Source organism: Bacillus rossius, chromosome 1, assembly GCF_032445375.1.
Source record: "Bacillus rossius redtenbacheri isolate Brsri chromosome 1, Brsri_v3, whole genome shotgun sequence".
Classification (NCBI taxonomy): domain Eukaryota; kingdom Metazoa; phylum Arthropoda; class Insecta; order Phasmatodea; family Bacillidae; genus Bacillus; species Bacillus rossius.
The window spans coordinates 364658628-364678328 of record NC_086330.1 but is presented as its reverse complement, the minus strand read 5'-3'; the positions used below and the strand labels follow the sequence as shown (position 1 = coordinate 364678328).

Here is a 19701-nt window from a genome sequence, read left to right as displayed (position 1 = left end):
ATAATAATAATAATAATAATAATAATATGCAGGGATAAAAATAAATTTGCTATGAAATTTTTAAATATTTAATATTAATATATATGTACAAAGATGTGTAGCACATTATCCACAGTGCATAGACTGCTGGCCTTAAAAGAGACATATCTCAATGCAAACACAGGCAAAATGTAACAAAAATATCTACTTTTCAACCATATGATGTACTATATAGAGAGTTCAATTAAATTCTCAAATATCATTAAAAACTGTCAAAGCTATAGTAATTGCAGCTCAGAAGTCATTACTGTTCCCTAATATATTTTTTTACTATTAGTCTGGAAAAATGTGCATTAAATTAAGATGTGTATTTATTCGTGAATATTAGTAAAACAATCATTTTAACGGTTGAATGTTCCAACACCTTAGTAAATATATTTTTATTGTTGTACTTTGTTTTATGTTTTCCTTGAGACCTATAGTTGTATTCAAGGGATAGGCCTATAGTTGTATTTAAGGGATTGAGATTTGGATTTGAGAAGATTTGTATTTGATTTATCACTATTAAGAAATATTTGAAAACTGAGAGACTAGAAGCAATTTAGATGTACTTTTTACAAACCAGTGTTTTATCTAAACTAAGAGTTTGTGTTGAGCTTTTATTGAGGTTTCTTAGTATTGATTTATGCATTTGCTCTGAAATAGATTTTTGTGTTAATGTTTAATTAGTGTGAATGATAAATATTTTATTTGTCTTGTGTTTTATAGGCGTTGTCGAGAGTTCAAGAAACTGCATCTTGGGACTTCTTTGAAGAAGCCAGGTTGAATGAGGCATGTCTTTACAGGGAGCGTGAAGCGGAGTCTACGACTACACACCAAATATTGGAAGAAGAAAGTGCATTAATTCCAAGTAGATATAAAGAAGCTGTTTTCGTAAGGCTAATATAATGTTATTGGTTGTGAAATTACAGTGTAAAGTATAAAGTAGTTTAAATTTGTTACATTGAAAGAGAGTCTGGATAATTGTGTTGGTTCTTGGATGGTAAATTATGGTTACATAATAAGGTTAGAATCTGAGTTTAATATGCAAGTGTATCACTGGTTTGAAGCTGCCTTGTATAATTTATTCTTTACTTATTGTTGCACATGATAATCTTACTGTTTAACAGTCATTATTGCTAATTTGGAGACAAGAATTAATAGTTTGGTTTTGAGGCCAATTTTATTTTTAAAACAGAAGATTTTGGTGGTATATATTTATAGTTTTTCTTATAGATTCTATTTGTTCAATAAGATTTTGTATTATTAAATAAATAAAACAATAATTTTAAATACAGTAAAACTCTGGTAAAATGTTTTTCAAGGAACTTATTCAAATAACTTATCAGGGACAACTTCTTAAATGGAAAAGGAAAAATTTTTCTCCATATAGTTTGCCATTTGTCAATTTATTCATGTTTCGATTTTTATAGATAAAAAAAAAGCTTAGTGCTACACTAAATATATATTAAGGAAATGGGAGTGATAATTTACACTTGGAATATGATTAGGTTGCAATTATAGATTATTCCACACCTAAACCCTAATTTTTGTGTCTCAGAATACCTGCCTTAGTGTTCATAAAGTTTAGCTAGCCATTGTCTTAAAATATTTATAAATGTTGTGGATGCCCCATACCTGTTTGATGTTCCTCAAATAATTTTGTTGTAATGCAAAATAAAACTCAGTTACTACATGTACACAGTCATATTTTCTGAGGACATTTGAAGCTTTAGTTTGAATATTGGTTATTTCAAGAAGCCTTGAAGTAAAATCAAGCCGTTATGGGTCAGAACTTTGAAAGAAATTAAAGGGGAAAAAAGTTTAGTTACGTAAGTAAATCATGCATGTTTTGTTATGTTTTTAAGAACCAGTAATCTTTTGAATACTTGGTGCTCTGCATATATTTATATTTAAATCATATATATAATATCAAATGTATGTTAACACTGGATAAGTTGTTTGTTGTGAAACGGTAATTCCCTAATCATCTATGCATGGATAGTAAATAATTATTATAGTTTTGGTGGTTCTAGTTGTACAAACACACAAATTGATCATGTGACACACATTTGTTTAAATTTTATGAAAACCATGTCGTCACAGTGCTTGTTAACATTTTCTGAATGTTGATATGTGCCATTAGATTACAAGCATTTACCGTATATACTCGTGTATAGCGCGCCCTTTTTTCCCCTCAAGTAAGGGAAAAAAATAAGGATGCGCGCTATACACGGAAAAAAAAAGGGGGGGTGTGGAAGGGAGGAGGAGTGGAAGTTGTTAACTGCCAGGTGATTGTTGACGTTTCTGGCCAGCCCCCCACACATACGCACAAGCAACAAGGCCTCTCTTTCACACACACACACACACACACACACACGCAACCTGGTCTCTCGCGCGCACGCACGCGCACACACACACACACACACACACGTGCGCGCGCAAGCTCGCACGTCTCTTGTTTATTTTTAGACCTCCCCCTCTACACAAAGCCAACGCAGCTAGTAAAATAAAAGAGAGAGAAAGAATGTTGTCGCCATTCCCCCTCCCACTTCTTTCGCTTCCTCGTCCCAGCTGCTACCGGTGAGTCATCTAATCCTCCGCGCGTCTCTGTTACTGCCTGCCTCCCTCCCTCCGCCCAAGTACCAGTTGTGACAATACAGCGCTTCATTATCTTCCGTCTACACAGCAGAGTTTAAGTATTTTCCTGACGCATCACCACACATCAATTTAAATTATCATTTGTTTCACACGTACAGGTACCACAAAATGTTAGTAAAATTTATTTATGGGGAAAAAAAAATTTTTTCTTTGGAATTTGTTGCAAAAATCGTGGTGCGCGCTATACACGAGGGCGCGCTATACACGAGTAAATACGGTATCACAAATGTACTGCAAAGAAAATTTTTTTTTGTAGCTATCATTTTGGAAGTGAAACTTCTTTCCTTGTTTTTAATACTAATGCAGTTACCGTATTTAATCACATAATGTCCGCACATTTCTTTTTAAATACTTGAAATGGAATTTTTTTAAATCCGCATAAAGTCCGCACTAGACAAAGCAACCTTGGCCACCCCTGAAAGGCACAGAAACGGGATGGAAATTTACCGACATTGTCAACAATGCTTTGACCTTGAGTTGTTCATTTCTCCGGAGTGGTCGCAGAGAGGGTTTGTAGTATGGTGAAACTGTCCGAACTCAGAAACTCGCACTCTACTGCGCAGCTGCCTGCGACGTCCCGCGAGTTGCAAGGGGATGGGCTATATATAGCACAAGCCAGTACACGTCAACTCACACTACGTCACAAAGTAGGGGAGGTAGCGGAGAAGTGGTGGGGGTTCATGTGCACGGTTTTTTTATACACACAGTGGGCAGGGACAGGGAGGGAGGCTCGCAGGCACCGGCTAATGCAGACATTAGACATCTGCCCCGTGCCGTCAGTGGCCATCTCAATGAAAGATTAAAAAAATATCTTTTCACGCAAAGCGTTAATTTTGTGTAGGCTGGCTGCGGCTTCTGAACATAAGAGCGCACACGCGAGTGAGAGAAGAAAAAAAATGAGTGGCGTCTTCCACTAATCGCCAGCACCCAATTACGTATCTTGACACCTGTCACATTTCTCACGTTCGCTGCGGAGGGTCGCCAGTTACCAGCGCTCTGCTAGTAAACTGATTATGAGAGAACAATTTTTTTACTCTACACAAAATGTAAAATATTGAGGAAAAAAATTTTTTTTTTCGGACTTCACGTCATAGTGTCCGCACCCCATTTTTTTTTGTCAAAAATGTAGCCAAATTACTGCGGACATTATGAGAGTAAATACGGTAACTTTTGTTGATGTGGAAACAATAACTTTTTAAAACGAATTCTATGGTTTACATTCTGTTGAATGCTGAATGTTAATTATGTCAGCCTGCCATATAAAATTTACATACATAACTCAGAGGAATATTACAATCACATAGAAAGTTTGAGGCGTGGAGATTGCCGTCAGCACTTATGCATGATCTTCATTCGGAGCTATTTTTGAAGGTGGTAGTTCTTAACCACTTGTATCGTAGCAGTAGTCAAAATCTTTCTTGTGAAGATCCTGCATGGGTAGGGACATGATTACATGGTGAATTGCGATAAAACCGAAATAACACCGGAAAGCACATCGGAACACCGAAACGCAAGTGAATACATCATTTAGCACTGAAGTAGTATTTAAAAACTTAATTCAAATTTTAAAAAAAAAGTAATATTTTAATATTTGAAATTCAGGGACTGTCTTTTCCGGACCAAAATAGTACCAAAATGCAAGGTTCAGAAAAATTAATTTAATCTGTTTTAATCTGCATCTCATATTGAATCATTTGTAAACCACATATGATCATTTATTTTTAATGTTCTGTTTTAGACCAATTTATTACAAATTATTTTATTGTAAAAATATAAATTTTACCACTATTTTTGTGGTGTAGGTATAACAAAACAGCTTTTATAAAAATAAAAACAATAACACAAAAATCTTTTGCTTTAAAAACAAAATTGGACTAAAAATAAAACCTAAAAATCTTGTCTCTATGCATGGGCAGACACTAGAGGTTTTTGTAGGTCACTTTTAATTTGTGAAGTTTGAGGAATCTGAAAGAAAGATCTAAGTCAAACAATTTAAAAAAATATTATTTCCATCTAAGTGTTGTCTGCCGATCAACAATAACTATATTGTTTAAAACAAAACACACATGATTGATGAGATGTTATAATCTTTATTCTCCTCCTAGCAAGTTTGTGCTATCACATCTAAAGAAGTTTCACTTCAAAAATTAACAGTGTGTGCACCAATAAGACAACGTACACTTCGCCTTTAACCACTTCAGATAATGAGAAATGTTATATGCTTTTAATTATAATTATTAGACCTGTGTGATTATCTGATTTTAAGTTTGAATTTTAAAATGTATACCAAAACATTCTTCAATATAAATATTTAAATTGAGTACACCCACCCCTCGAAGTAACACTAATTCATTTCAGGAAAACAGAGCGCTAATCAGTTATGTTTTATTTTCCATAAGTGTGCTCATCAATTAAAATAATTGAATTGATTCCCTAACCATTAGAGTGTGTTTGTGGACTATAATTTCATTTGTCACTGCTTCCAAAAAAAAAATTAATTTCATGTCTAAATACATAAACATTTGAATTGCATTTTAAAAATAAACATCCTAAAAAAAATTAGTGGTCCTTGGGTGTAACATTTCCTAACGAAGTAGGCACTAACAGCATTTCCTGAGTTACAAAATATTCATGTTATTAACATAAATTATCTGTTTCAATATCTAATAATGTTAAAGAAGCATCAATTTTACACTTTAAATTATAAGGGTTAGTTAACCTATTAATGTAATTCTCGACTCTGTTTACTAAATGCATGTCTGCCAACTATAACACTTGAATCATTAACCACATGATTTGTGTACCTCTAACACATCCTGGTATGCGCGAGTTGAACTTGCTCTGAGAGCTTCAAGCCTTTCTCACCAGAAATGCTGCCGACTTGCTGAATGGCGTAACTAACATACTTGAACACAGATGGGCTTTTGTGATATTTCTGTGTAATATAAATCAATGTATAATTTTTAATGGGTTCAGGAAATGAAGTAAACTGATATCAATAAAAGGGTTAACTTTTTTTTCTGATTCATCGCAGTTATTTGTGCATTGTGTTCAATGTTGCACAAGTGCTGTTGCCATTGTGCGCACACAGAAGTTGAGAAATTCACATAGAAGGGTAGAGCACTGCTTTGAATCTGTGAACATGCTACTAAGCATGTCCTAATTCGTTGGCGTCATTACTTCAAAACGTGCGAATTCAGTGTTTGCTTAAAGAGGAGGGCGTAATAAGAGTGAGGAAAGTTTCGATGTATAAAATAAGTTTTTATAACTGGAAATCGTGTATTAAAAAAACCTTGTGCGTGCTTTGATGCATTGAGATTCAATATTTCACATTTGGTATTCCCTAGTGTGTGCAAACTTATTTTTTAGGACCAGCCAGCACGAAGAACATTTTCAGTAGCGAGTAGCCTGTTGCAAAAATCTTTAAATTGTAATTTATTTTGTTAGCCACACGTCTTCTTAACATACATACCACAGAAAAACATACTTCAATGTAATGTTGTTGCAAAAAAAAAAGTAAACATTTACCAAATATGTGTATGAAATCCATTTTCATGGACTTCTAATGGAACTATAGTCAAATTATTTAAATATACTAAATTCACATTAAGAAGTTACAACTCCTCCATTTGAAACAATACTATTTAATGGCAAATACAAACTTTAATTGTAACAAGAAAAATTGTTCGAGCACATACATCAACATTCGAACCGACGCCATGATGATGCGTAACTGTCCGTTTAGTCCGAAGATCGCAGCACTGTCCCAAGGTTCAACGGGTGGTGCAAGAAGGCACCAAGTCGCACAATTAAAAAAAGTACACAGGAACCCTCAACAAAAATCATTTACATAAAATTGCACCTAGCTGTTAATAAGCAATTACAATGAAGTCCATTTTTGGTGCTTCATTGCTAAAAAATAAATAATAATTTTTACTGTTAAAACACAAAGCAATTTTGTTAGTGACATGTTTTCCAAACAAAATTTTACCAAATTGGGAATATATGATGTCTCATCACAACTACTTATTTTCGTCACTTTTTTATTTTTTTTATTTATTTATTTATTTATTCATTTCATTCCGTAGACCCCTTACAAACTGCTGGAGTTCTGGGATATGGAACATGTCAGTTTTATATACATTAAAAAATAACATATCTAAGATCAGCGCTTACACATAAACCCACAGCAATACATAAATACAGTAATCTATGTACAAAAGAATAACAAAAGTATGTATAGTATTTGATTATATATTTAGACACCATTTCACATATACATTTAGCTTGAGACTTTATTATATTTGACAGATTTATTAATTTTTTAATAGTGGATCTTCTTATTATATTATACAATATCAAATGTGAGATAAAAGTTATTGTGTTACAAGAAGTAGAATAAAATGTCAAACAGTTAGTATGTGAGAAATTCATCCACTGTATAGAATGTCTGAGATAAAAGAAATATTTTAAGGTTCTTCTGGAATTTTTTATTATTTTGTTTGCTTAGCTCTTTCAGACTCTCAGGTAACTTATTAAATAGTTTTATGCCTGAGAAAATTGCACCCTTCTGACTTAGCTTGAGTCTGTTAAGTGGCAAGTGGAGGTCATTTCTATTTCTGGTATTGTATGTGTGCACATCTGAGCTTTTTAAAAAGTAGTCAAAATTCTTTACTACAAATTTAATTGTAGAATATATATATTGTGAAGGAAAAGTAAGAATGTTAAGTTTTTTGAATAATGGTCTGCAAGAGTCCAGTTTTTTTGCTCCCGTCATAATTCTGATGACTCTCTTCTGTATAATGAAAATGTGCTTGCTATGGGAAGATTGTGCCCAGAAAATTATACCAAATGACATTATTGAATGAAAGTATGCAAAGTATACTTGCTTAAGTGACTCTAGGTTCATATAATGAGCCAAAGTACGTAATGAAAAGCAGGCTGCATTTAGTTTAGGTATAATGTTGTGTATGTGTGTGTTCCCATTCAAACAACTATCTAAATGAAGACCTAAGAATTTGGTATTCATGCATCCCTTTATGACTGTAACTCCGTAATTAACTTGCAAGTCATTATTCTGCACGTAGCTTGTGTTAAATTTAAGAAATGCTGTTTTTTCTAGATTTAATGTTAATTTGTTTGCTTCGAACCATATTTTTAAGTTGCGAAGCGTTTCATGTATATTGTTAGTTAGAGTCTGATGGTTAGCTTGAGTGAAAAGTATGCTGGTATCATCAGCAAAGAGAACTGCATTAGCTTTATCAGCTATATAACAAGGCAAGTCATTTATATACAAGATAAAAAGCAATGGACCAAGAATAGACCCTTGTGGGACACCACATTTGTTTACACCTACTTCCGAGAATATTTCACCGTTGTCTTGATCCGTTATGGCTACTTGTTGATATCGTTGAGTTAGATAGGATGTGAACCATTGTAATTCAGTGCCTTGAATACCATAATGATACAGTTTGTCTAGAAGTATCTTGTGGTCCACACAGTCGAAAGCTTTGGTTAAGTCGCAAAAAAGACCCACAGCCTTCTCTCTCTTATCTAGGGATTTTAGTACTATTGATGTTAATTTAAACGCTGCGTCATCAATGGATTTACCACTGCGAAATCCATACTGATCTTTAGTCAATAGGTTATTTGACTCAAGGTATTTAGACAGTCTTTTATGTACTAATTTCTCCATTATCTTAGCAAATGTTGATATAAGTGAAATGGGTCTGTAGTTTGACATTAAATTCGCATCATTCTTTTTATGGAGAGGTTTAACAATGGTAAATTTTAATCGTTCTGGAAAGATACCTGTTGAAAATGATTTATTAAATATGTTACTAAGAGGGGTACTGATCTTGTTGATACATTTCTTGAGTAGTACACTTGATATTTGATCATAGCCTGTAGAAGTTTTAGGAGCTAAAGAGTGTACAATTTCACAAATTTCTGTAGGTGTTGTGGGGGTAAATACAAAATTACACGTTTTTCTAGGCAGAGTTTGCTGCATAAGTTTTATGGGGTTATTTTTTGTCGACAGATTTTTGAATAGCATATCAACTATTTCTAAGAAGTAGGTGTTAAAAGCATTTGCTACATTTGTTGCTTCTACTAACGATTTCCCATTTACTATTACAGTAATAGGGTAGTTTGACTTAGGCTTGTTACTTTTACCAGTCATATGTTTAATTATATCCCAAGTAGTTTTAGCCTTGTTTTTTGATTTTGATACTAAATTTTGAAGGTGGAACTGCTTAGCTTTATCAATGACTCTGCTTAGTATTTTGCTATAATTCTTATAGTAAGATTTGAGTACAGCGTCATTTGACGTCCTGCAAAGCAAATACAGCTCTCTTTTCCTTTTACACGACGTTTTTATGCCTTAGGTTAACCACAGATTTTGATATCCCTCCCTCACCTGAACTAATTTTGGAGGGAAATTTGCTTCAAAAAGCCTTAAGAAGGTTGAGTGAAATAAATTAAACTGTAAATTTGTATCATTATCAGTGGATGTATTAATCCAGTTTTCCTTTTTTAAATCAGCTATAAAATGTATTACTGATATGTTATCTATTGCCCTTATTTTTTTAAGTTTGTTTTGTTTATTCCTTTTTTCCATTGTAAGTTCAATATTGTGCAGCTGTATAACCTGAGCATCATGATCAGATAACGCATTTATCAGTGGAATAACAATATATTTATCCAAATTTTGTTTTTCAATAAATATATTGTCAATTATAGTAGCAGAAGTTGATTGTATTCTGGTGGCAAACTGAACAGTGGGAGTAAGATTAAAGGATCCTAATAAGGAGTTTAAACGTTGTTTATAATGACTGTCTTCTAAATAGTTTATATTAAAATCCCCACAAATAATAGTTTCAATATTTGTCCTGATCTTTTTTAATAACAGCAGTTCTAATTGCTTTAAAAATATCTCAAATATTCCTGTTGGGGATCTGTAAACAGAAATTATCAGAACTCTCTTGGAAAGTAATTTCACTAAGGCTACAGTACATTCAAAATCTTTTTCAGCACAATATTTATCAACATTAACAGTTTCGGTTTTGATGTTGTCTTGTATAAAGATACATACTCCGCCTCCCGAGAATTTATTCCTACAATAGTGTGACACCAGTTTAAATCCTGGAATTCTAATTTGTGGAACTTGAATAGACTTTAGATGGTGTTCAGATAGACATACTATATTAACCTTAGTCTTATTTTCTACCTCAAACATGTCTAAGGCTTCAATAAACAAGTCAACTTTATTTACAATACTTCAAATGTTTTGATGGAAAATAGTGAGATGACTTTCAGGGGTCAGTCTGTTGTAGATCTGGCATTGACTGGTTTCATTTGTACATATTCCCGGCCTAAAAAATGTTTACTATTTTCATTTGACTTCTTTCTTATCACCCACTTATCGAGTAAGGTAGCCCTACAGGTTATTTTTTCTTTATCTAACACATCGTTGTTATTCTCCCTTATTACCCATCTATCTAAAAAGGTACACTGTTTGACATGTACTTTATTTTGTATACTGCACAACTGATTGTAGATCAATGATGCAATGTGTTGTTTTCCTCTGTTGTTTAGATGCTGACCATGCCTAGTATGAAGTGCTCTATCTAATTTACTTATATCAACATATTTTACATTGTTGAACTGCATGCATAAGTTTTGAATATTTGTATTTGTAACACTAATAGCAGCATTTACACAAGATGAGCTATCTAAATCATATCTAATGGGAAGACTCACTACAACTATAGTTTTGTTGCTCAAGGCTTTGAGTGACTCACTGAGGGTATGAACTGCTTCCATGATTATAAAGTGTAAGTTTTATGATGCCCGTTGAAAGTTTATTTTCTGTCTTATTACAACATTACAAGCTGAATACTTTTTGGAGATAAAAATTTGTTTTATAGAAGTCTTGGGTGCAAAATTACACCACAAAAGAGCACAGACCTAGTAATTATTGTTTATTAGTACAAAACTGGTTTTATTTATTTTTTGCACAGTGTAATGACAATAGTTTTGTATAGCATTGATTAAAATAAGTGTACAGATATTTCTTGTATGATAATAGTACAGATATTAAGAGACCAGACAAAAAAACAACAAAAATGCAAAGTTTTGGTTTTTTTCCCTCTATCTTAAGAGCTGTACCATTCCATATATATTTTAGTGCCACATTTATGTCTTTTATTTTTGATTCATTTATACAGGTATTTAAATTGTATCTCAGTGATTTCTTGATTTTGTCTCATTAATATTTTAAGTTAGTACCAAAAATATCAAATATTGTTAGTTAAATTGCTGTAGTTAACATGTATATTTTCTTCCAGTCAGATTAGAAAGTACTTCTATGAGAGAGAATATTGTGAGAGTATCAACTAGGATTTAAGTGATATAAAAATATTTTTCAATATGTTTTACCACAAATCATTTGTACATCTTACTTCATTATCCTGGATATTCAGGGTATACTGTAGGCTACTTACGTACATTTATAAGAGTAGTGATACTTTATAGAGGCCTTAAACAGTTATCTTTAATTTTTTTTTAAATCTCATTTAATGTAAATATTTGCATGCCTATCAGTATGTTCCACACAAATGTTGGCTTACTCATTCAAATCTATTATGGTCGTGTTGAAAATCAAATAGCAGCAAGCATTTTTATTGGAAATAATTTGGACTTTTCAGATAATGTAAATCTTTGATGTGAATTGCGTGGAGGGGGATGGGGTTGCCATAATTACATCTCCCTTTGATGTTTACTTAGCCTACCATAAATAAATGTTTGCATTAATAAACTGCACTACTGCTCTTTCTTTATCGGAGATTTGAGAGGTTCTTTCTTGAAAATGTAGGTTTTCAATCTTCCAGAATTGTTTCAAATTTTTCACATTAACACAAAATTCTAAAAACACTACTACGTAGTTTGTACTGAAGTACCAGCTTCTTTTGTATGGCAGTATGTGATGGTTTTTACGATGCTGTTTAGTGGCGTTCACAGCCTGATGGGTAGTGATACTTAATGCTGCTGTTGCACAAATGAGGATGGGAAGCTGACAAGGTGGTGGTGATTGGAGAGTTTTAGGTTAAATGGGGAAGCTTGAATTTTTGATGATAATAGCAAGTTAAAAGGTTATTTTAACGCATTTCTGTGGTTTTATCTGATTAAAACCTTTTAAAAATTATACACAACTCAGTAGTACTACAAATGTCAGAAAATTAATTTTTACGAAAAAATTGGACTGACTTAAGAGGTTAAGAGTTGCCTGGATTAGATTAATTTTTATCCAGTTTTTAAAAAAAAAATATTAATAGATGCCATTGTTGCTTTTCCCATAGGCCCACTATTTTTTCTCTTTGTATCCACATGTTGGAGTTCTGTATCTGCCTTACGTTATTTTGTGTCATGGTTCTTATTCCTGTGCTGTAGAATTTAAAAGCCAGTTAGTCAAAACTGATCATCCTCCTTTTGTTCATAAAACAGATGGTTGACAAGTTTCAGCTGTCATGCGTCTTAAGTCAAGGTGCAAATTTTTTTTCCAATTTTCATTACTGAAAAACTGGAAACAAGTTTTTCACACATTTTATAGTGGTGTCTATTGACACACTTCATATTTTGTAACTAGTCTGTTCACTACTAACCAGTAAAAACTGCTACCATCTCAACTTTTTTTTATTGAATTTATGGTAGTAGAATAATATATGAAACCTAATTTTAATTTGTATAGTTTTCCTTAAAACAGTTGCAGACCTATGGGAGGGCAATACCCCCCCCCCCCCACCTAGAAATAAACAAAACTGCAGTGATAACCATAAATAATTATCTACTACCTTGACCTTTGAAGTCAGTTCATTGTAAAAATGTTTTTACATTTTTTTTATGCTATTCTTCTGTCGACATGACAGAAATGCAATAAAGTAGCCTTTTAAAGAGGCAATTATTTTATAGAATTTTGGACTCCATTTATCAGAATAGTATTCAGTACCACTTTACATCCTTTGGTCATCTGCCCCGACCAAGTTCCAAGTTGGATCCACCACTGTTCTGTAGCTAAACAGCATGTAAGTTCTTGTGTTTAGAAGGCAGTGCAGGGGTTATGAATTAATTGTGGCACAAAAACTGATGTAGCTAAGGTGACTTGCAGGACTTTCCTTAAAGCTTTCATTGTCTGTTTTACCTGGTAAACTTTTATACAGGTGTTAACATTTTTAGTTGGTTCACCGTTGAGAAAAGTATGGAGTAACAATTGTGTTTTTTTTTTCTTTCTAATTAGCTATATGAAAGATGATTTGTCTTCTCTATATGTGATAAGTTTAAGTTTAATACTAAAATTATTTGTAATGAAATGTTAATGCAGTTGAAATTTCAGTTTGAATGCTTTTGTGCAGGTTTTTTGCTAATTGTATTGATTTCAACGACATTTTTTGTCCCTCGTCCACCCTTAAATTTTCACGTCGTAATGCAGCACAATTGGTGGTTTCTGTAGGTTTGAGTGAATATAGACACACGAACATAGTACGCACTGTGCCAAGACAGACATCACAGAGTAGGGGAAAAATTTTTTAGAATGTTTATGTGTGACTTCCAAGCCCAAGTAGGAGAAATAAAGGTTAGTGCAGTGAAAGTTTTTCAATCCAACAAGCCATACCAGGTTGGTGATCGTCAATATAGTTTTAACTGGAAATATCAATGAAAAAATTAACATACAGTACAATGGTATCTAAAACAAGTTGTGAGATGCTGCTTTATAGAAAGAACAAAAAATTCAGATAAGAGTTGGTCTTCACTGTACCAAAATGATAATCCAAGTAGACTAAAAACGCAGGCAGCACAATAATGGGACTTGGCGGCCAAAGTGAATAGCGGGAACCCACCCAGCTCGTTTAATGCAAAATTATTAGGACTGTGCTAATATTTAAATTTTTGAATATGAATATGAAGAATAAAACTATTTGATTTGACCTAGAATATTAACAACTATATTTACTTATTTAGTTGCTTACGAATACATATTTCTTACATTGTAAGCTTATTTTGTACCAACGTTGACTGTTGAGGTTAAGTCATTTGTGCATTATAAATATCCTATTTTCATGTTTTAATAGGGTTTTATAAAAAAAATATTAATAACTGACATTTTAAACATGCAACAACTATTCAAAGGTTTTTTTTACCATGGCTGTCTCAATTAACAGTAACAGAAACATCGCACAAATGATTCAAAACCCAGCATATCTGTGATTTCAAACTTGAAAACAAAATTTTTTTATTCATTTCATCACATGCACCATGAGTAGGCATAATTAGGAAAAATAACTGTCAACAACCATGGAATACAACACCACTGAACACTGACACTCCATTGCGATGACCATTAAAAGAAATAGGTAACAGACATAAATTCAAAGTACTAGAATAAATTGAGTCACAATCGATCCAACACCATGGAACATAGTTTATCAGCTTACTGGCTGTGTATATCTATGACAAAACTGATGTTGCAACTCAAAAAATAATAACAAAAAGTACATGATTTTAGGATCTCAGATGAAATAGGCAGAAATTGTGTTTATAATATTGCTGAACTAAAATACAGTTTGTTTACCTGGTTGCAGTTAACTACGAAAACGCTTGAATAACTAGATTTTAAATATGTAAATACTAGCTCATCTAATCATGAATCTGGGAGTACAGCATCAAAAAAAGATTAACTTTTTTTGTGAAATTAATTGCATTGGATTTCACTGTACGTATTTTGCGGTTTGCAAAAGTTTTCTGGATCAATATGTAAAGTAGCAGGTACTGGAAAATAAGGTGAAAAGGAAGTAAAATGAAAGGATGGTTGTCAGGTGAGGTTAATTGAGGTTAGTTGCGTAATCAAAAAATCACTTTATTATTATTTGTCTAATTTCCCTATGTATATGAATCTGAAAATGATGTGAAAATTTTTTTCTTCATGATATTCTAATTTTCATTCTTATTATTCGAATTCAATTTTTGTATTTGAGAATAATTTTACATTCATATTTGATTCAAACTAATAAAACTTGATATTTGCACGGGTCTAAAAATTATAAAATGTGCTGAACCATAAAATACTGGATTAAAGAACTTTCACTGTAGATTTGTTTAGGTGATAACATGCATTCCCCAATAAGATTAATTAAAATGGGATTTTGCACAGTGTTTCAATGAACACAAAAATTATTTTTAAAAACTTTTTTTTTTCCAGAGATTTTTAATGATGAAACTAGTTTTCAGTTTGGTACCTAGAGATTATATTTGTCACAAGTTATTAAGTAAAAGAAGTGACGTGTAACTATTAACACTTTAGACAAATAATTTACTGTGTGCTTTTTTTCTACAGAAGTGATTATAAAATGTGTTAGGCTATTATATTTGTGATACATACTAGTTAAAATACAAATGTGTGATAATCCTGTGTAACTATTAAAACATTTAAAATGAGGCTTTGTGGAAAATTGTGAAATATAAGTTTAGAGCTATCTACTCATTGCCCTTCGATACTTAACAGCTCAAGCTGATATTAAGAATGTTTGAAGAAAATAATACAGTTTTTTTAAAAGAGAATGTTGATATGATCATATCATGTATGTTGATGGTTTTGCTCTTGGGGTGAATATGTGGAAAACATTTGTATTGTAGAAATATTTGGTGGATTGTCTGTAAAACTTACTAGAAAAATTTAAGAAGTGTCTATGAATGATTGTTAAGAGCATTAAATACCCTATGATTGTTCTGACAGAGTGCACAATTTTAATAGCTGTTGGGACCAAAAGTCTTTACAGAGTTTATAGTGGTAAGGTGCTTTATAACCAGTGTACTCGTGCCAGCTGTGAACGCCTTCATATCAGCAGCTTAACTGAGATGGTACGTGCTATGAACTTGATGTGTGTGGATACGTAGTGTTAGTTACAATACTCAAACTGAAAATAAAGATGTATGGTTAGTATAAACATGTTTGCTTGCTTGTCAGCATTTTCCTCTGAGAGCCAGGTTCTTGAACTGTGATCAAAGAAATGGGTGGAAAAAAAAAAAAAATTTGTTTGCAATTTTGAATGTATTGACACCTTTTTAACATTAAAAGGATGATGGAAGGTAAAAATTTAGTATGTTCATTATTACAGTGATAAAATTGGAAAGTGGGGGAAAAAAAAAGGCTAACTTGCATTCTGCTGCCTCTCAATTTATAGTTGCATATAAAATTTAGACTGCCCAATGAAAACATGTGTAATTTTATTTTTTACTTGTAAGAATTGTTTATTTAAAATTCCAGAGACTGGTTTATCTGCTACTAGTGGGAGTTACCCTTGCTTCAGCTCTTATCAAACAGGTATGGGAAGTCCCTTTGAAGATCCAGTACATTCTCAAACCACCTGGGGAATTCTGTAACATTCTTGAACCTTCTAGGGAATTCTAGACAATTATCAATCTGGTTAATTCTAGAATCTGCTGGAAGATTTGACAACATTCTATTTCCAGCTGTCTCCATAAGAAGTCCCCCGTTATCTTCATACCCACCCCCTGCAGTTTAAAAAGAAAACTTTATTGGGGGGGGGGGGGGGGGGGGGGTAAAATTCCATTTAAACCCCATGGGAGGGACAGAGATTTTGCGAATAGCGATATAACACAGAAATTAACCTTAATCAGTGACAATACTACGAAACTGTTTTTGTGAATTTCAACTGTAAAGCCAGTGTTAACAATATTAAATATGTATGTGCAAAAAAAAAAAAAGCAAATCAAAAGTTATCACTATGTACACACGTGTTTTTATTTCCAGCTTCCAAAAAATTTTCTTGTGTATAATATTTCACTTTTTTTTCACTGCATTAGTTGAAGCTGCACCATAGAACTTGTTTATCACAGAGATAGAAAAAAAAAATTTTTTTCCTTGAATGTGCAGTTTAAACAATGTATTAAAAAACTGTTTAAATAAGAAGATTAAGGGTGAAAGTGAAACTATCACCACAGCGTTATTTTCGTCCTGAAACCTAATCTACGCACTGCCAACTTTCTTAGAGCCATTCAAAAACAATATTTACTCCCAACAGACGTATACTCAACAGGTACGTAAGTGCTGCCTGATTACCTTTTCGAAGTGTACCCATCAATTTTTTTACATGTAGTATTGAACTAACATTTATAGTTGGTTTTACTGTGACACCTTTATTTTCAAACCAAGTGTAAACCAAAGTTTTTTTGAAGTTATTTGTTTAAGTGAGGATTTTCTTGGTACTTATTACGTTTAACTGAGTATGTTTTTTTATATTTAAAAACGGAAACTACATAAAATTTCATGACAGCGAAATTAAACCGAAAAGTGATAAAAAAAAATAAAACCATTTTTATGGACCTCTACCCATGGGCCTGCAGTTTTGTAGCAGCAGCACACGCACACACGCACACACACACTCTCTCACACACACACACACACACACCACACTTACATTATATACACTAGAGTCCCGTCATAGCGAGGTGTCACAGTTCCGGGTTTGATCCTCGCTATAACCGAATTAGACAAATTTTGGCCCCCAAAAAATAAAAATTAACCGAAAATAGCATAAAAATTGTTTTTAAACCTGTATAATTGGAAAATAACAGATTATATTAACGAAACCTTCATTTCTGTGAGCAGATGTGTGAATTCTCTTTAAAACGATACCCCATAAGTACGGATGCGATCACCGATTGCGTCAAAATAACCAGAATACCCTACCAAGCCACGTAAGTATAGCATCTCAGCCCGCGGCCGACGCAGCATTGTCCTGCTATCTATCGTCGACGCGGGCTGTCTGCTGGCGGCCATGTTGGTTCGGGATGTTGTTAACAGGTGGTGCTATTTTAGCGCGACTATTTAATTCCTTACAAAAAAGCAGGAGTGCGGCTGCGGCAACGCACGTACGCCTCAAACGTAATAGTCGCTGGAAAACTATAATTTTTTCATTTAAAGAAACCTGTCAACTTTTTTAGAAAATAAATTTGGGATTAAACTCAAACCATCACCACCCCTTTCCCGGACAGATACCCAAACAACTGACCGAAACAAAAGTTACAAGAAAACTGCTCTAGCAATTCGGAAATAAATACGGTAGTGCCTACTAGAGGTGTAAAAGTAACGAAAAAATGTGTACCCGTATGTATTCGTTACTATAACAATTAGTACTCGTTACTATCGTTACGTTACTCGTTACTTCTGGTACCGCATAACATGCTATGTTATGTTACAGCAACAAATCCAGTCGTATTACGTACGTGTACAGTATGACGTCGCGTAAATAATAATAAATAGAATATAAACAATTAACAATATTATATAATTAATAGTTTTTGTTAACCAAGAAACAATTAAATCTCATTAGAGCGGCTTTTTAATATTATCTCTTTTAAGATAACAACCAAAAAAACGTGAAAATACGTGATTATAAAAACAAAAACATACATATTTCTAATTTGTAAAAAATACTTTCTTACGTTGTTTCTGTTCCAATCTCAAACTTTGTCTACACACGGCACAGATAATTAACGGAAGTTTGATGAAAGAAAGGACTGGATTCTATTTTTAAAACCACGCACTTAGGTGGCGACTGCACGGCTGAAGAATGTGACAGGCGTCAACGGCAAGATGTTTAGTGGCGAGCGAGAGGGGTGGAGATGAAGCAGACAAATAACAAGAGCGCGCTTCAAGTGATCACGCCGTAAATTCCTCAAAAATACCTCGTTATAGCCGTGTTCTTGCTATTACCGTGCTCGCTATAACGAGATTCTACTGTATATTAATTTGTATACATCCTGACACAAATGAATATTTATAAAAAATAATTTTAATATAATCAGATCAGTACAGATTTTCATTAAATTGTTGTTGATCATGATAAACAATTTTATAATCATATTACTAGACAAATATAACAAAACCAGTCTGGCTATGCTTCAGTTCTTTTGGGGCAGCTTGATGGTGATGGTCTTCACCTCCAGGTACTCCTTCAGCGAGTCCTCGCCCCTGGAGACAGAAACACCAACAGTGGACTGCTGTCGGCTTCCCTCCAGAACAAGGGCACTGAACAACGCAGCAGCAAGCAGCTTGATACTCACAGCTCTCTGCCGGTCCCGGACTGCTTGTAGCCACCGAACGGAGCCTGGGGCACCACCCAGTCGTAGCAGTTCACCCTGTCGGCACCACAACGTGCATACGCTACAGTCCAACTATGTTTTACATCAGCGATAATTGTCTTCAGAAAAGATTAATAAAACGGAAGTATTGTTACCATAGCCTCTCTCACCCTTGTATTGCAGTACAGAGCAAATGGTGCACTGTTGCTAGATTTATACTTCCAGGCTTATTAACATTAGATAAGTTTTAATGTAGTTTTATATAATTACAAGGCATCCTATTAATTATGTAAAATGTTAAAAGCCAAGATGGCATCTTCCAACTATGTTGCCCTAAAAATAAGAATGGAGTATTATCATAATGAAATGCAACAAGAAAATATATTTCCATCATTTTTACTTCCAAATTTTTCTTTTAAATTAAATGTGAGAGAGTTTCAGTACTCGCCAGTGATTAGTAAACACCCAACCTCGGTAACGAGTAAATTCATGTGTTCTAATGCTTCAAATAGACTTATAATATAAAACTCAGACACAAAATTTAACTTAGATTACTTTAAAACAATGCCAAGCATGATAAATGTACAAAAAGTATTAATATGTGTTACAGGAAAATTGCAAAAAAATTTTTCCCTTCTTTAAATCATAACTAAAATTCTGTTTAACAAGATGGTATAATTGAATACATTTTGTAAACTTGAATAGTCATAAGATATAATTGCAACTTTAAAACTAACAACAATTAATTAGGCACGAAAATTGTGTTGGAACTAACACGGCATCAACGATATTCAACATTTTGTTGGTTCTCTCAAGCAGTGGTTCCCAATTTTTTTTCGGCCAGGGAACCATATGATCGACTTT

The 19701-nt window shown here is 33.3% G+C and overlaps 2 protein-coding genes across 5 annotated transcripts in view; one reads left to right on the top strand and one right to left on the bottom strand.

Annotated features, from left to right (window-relative positions):
* The window catches only part of LOC134528359 (uncharacterized), a 77447-nt gene extending 61149 nt beyond the window's left edge, over positions 1 to 16298 (top strand). For 3 of the 4 annotated variants that reach the window (XM_063361923.1, XM_063361922.1, XM_063361924.1), the window contains one exon: positions 748 to 1220. The gene's annotated coding sequence lies outside the window, so the exon portion shown is untranslated. Of the gene's footprint in view, positions 1 to 747 lie in introns of all 4 variants that reach the window. The other variant, XM_063361921.1, reaches the window with a different exon arrangement.
* Positions 16299 to 18532: 2234 nt separating this feature from the next.
* LOC134528358 (aldehyde dehydrogenase 1A1-like) overlaps positions 18533 to 19701 on the bottom strand; it is a 42201-nt gene continuing 41032 nt past the window's right edge. The window contains exons 11-12 of the mRNA XM_063361920.1: positions 18820 to 18894; positions 18533 to 18727 (exon numbers count right to left, since the gene is read on the bottom strand). Coding sequence (XP_063217990.1) covers positions 18658 to 18727; positions 18820 to 18894 — 145 coding nt within the window. The 3' untranslated portion in view covers positions 18533 to 18657. The remainder of the gene's footprint in view (positions 18728 to 18819; positions 18895 to 19701) is intronic.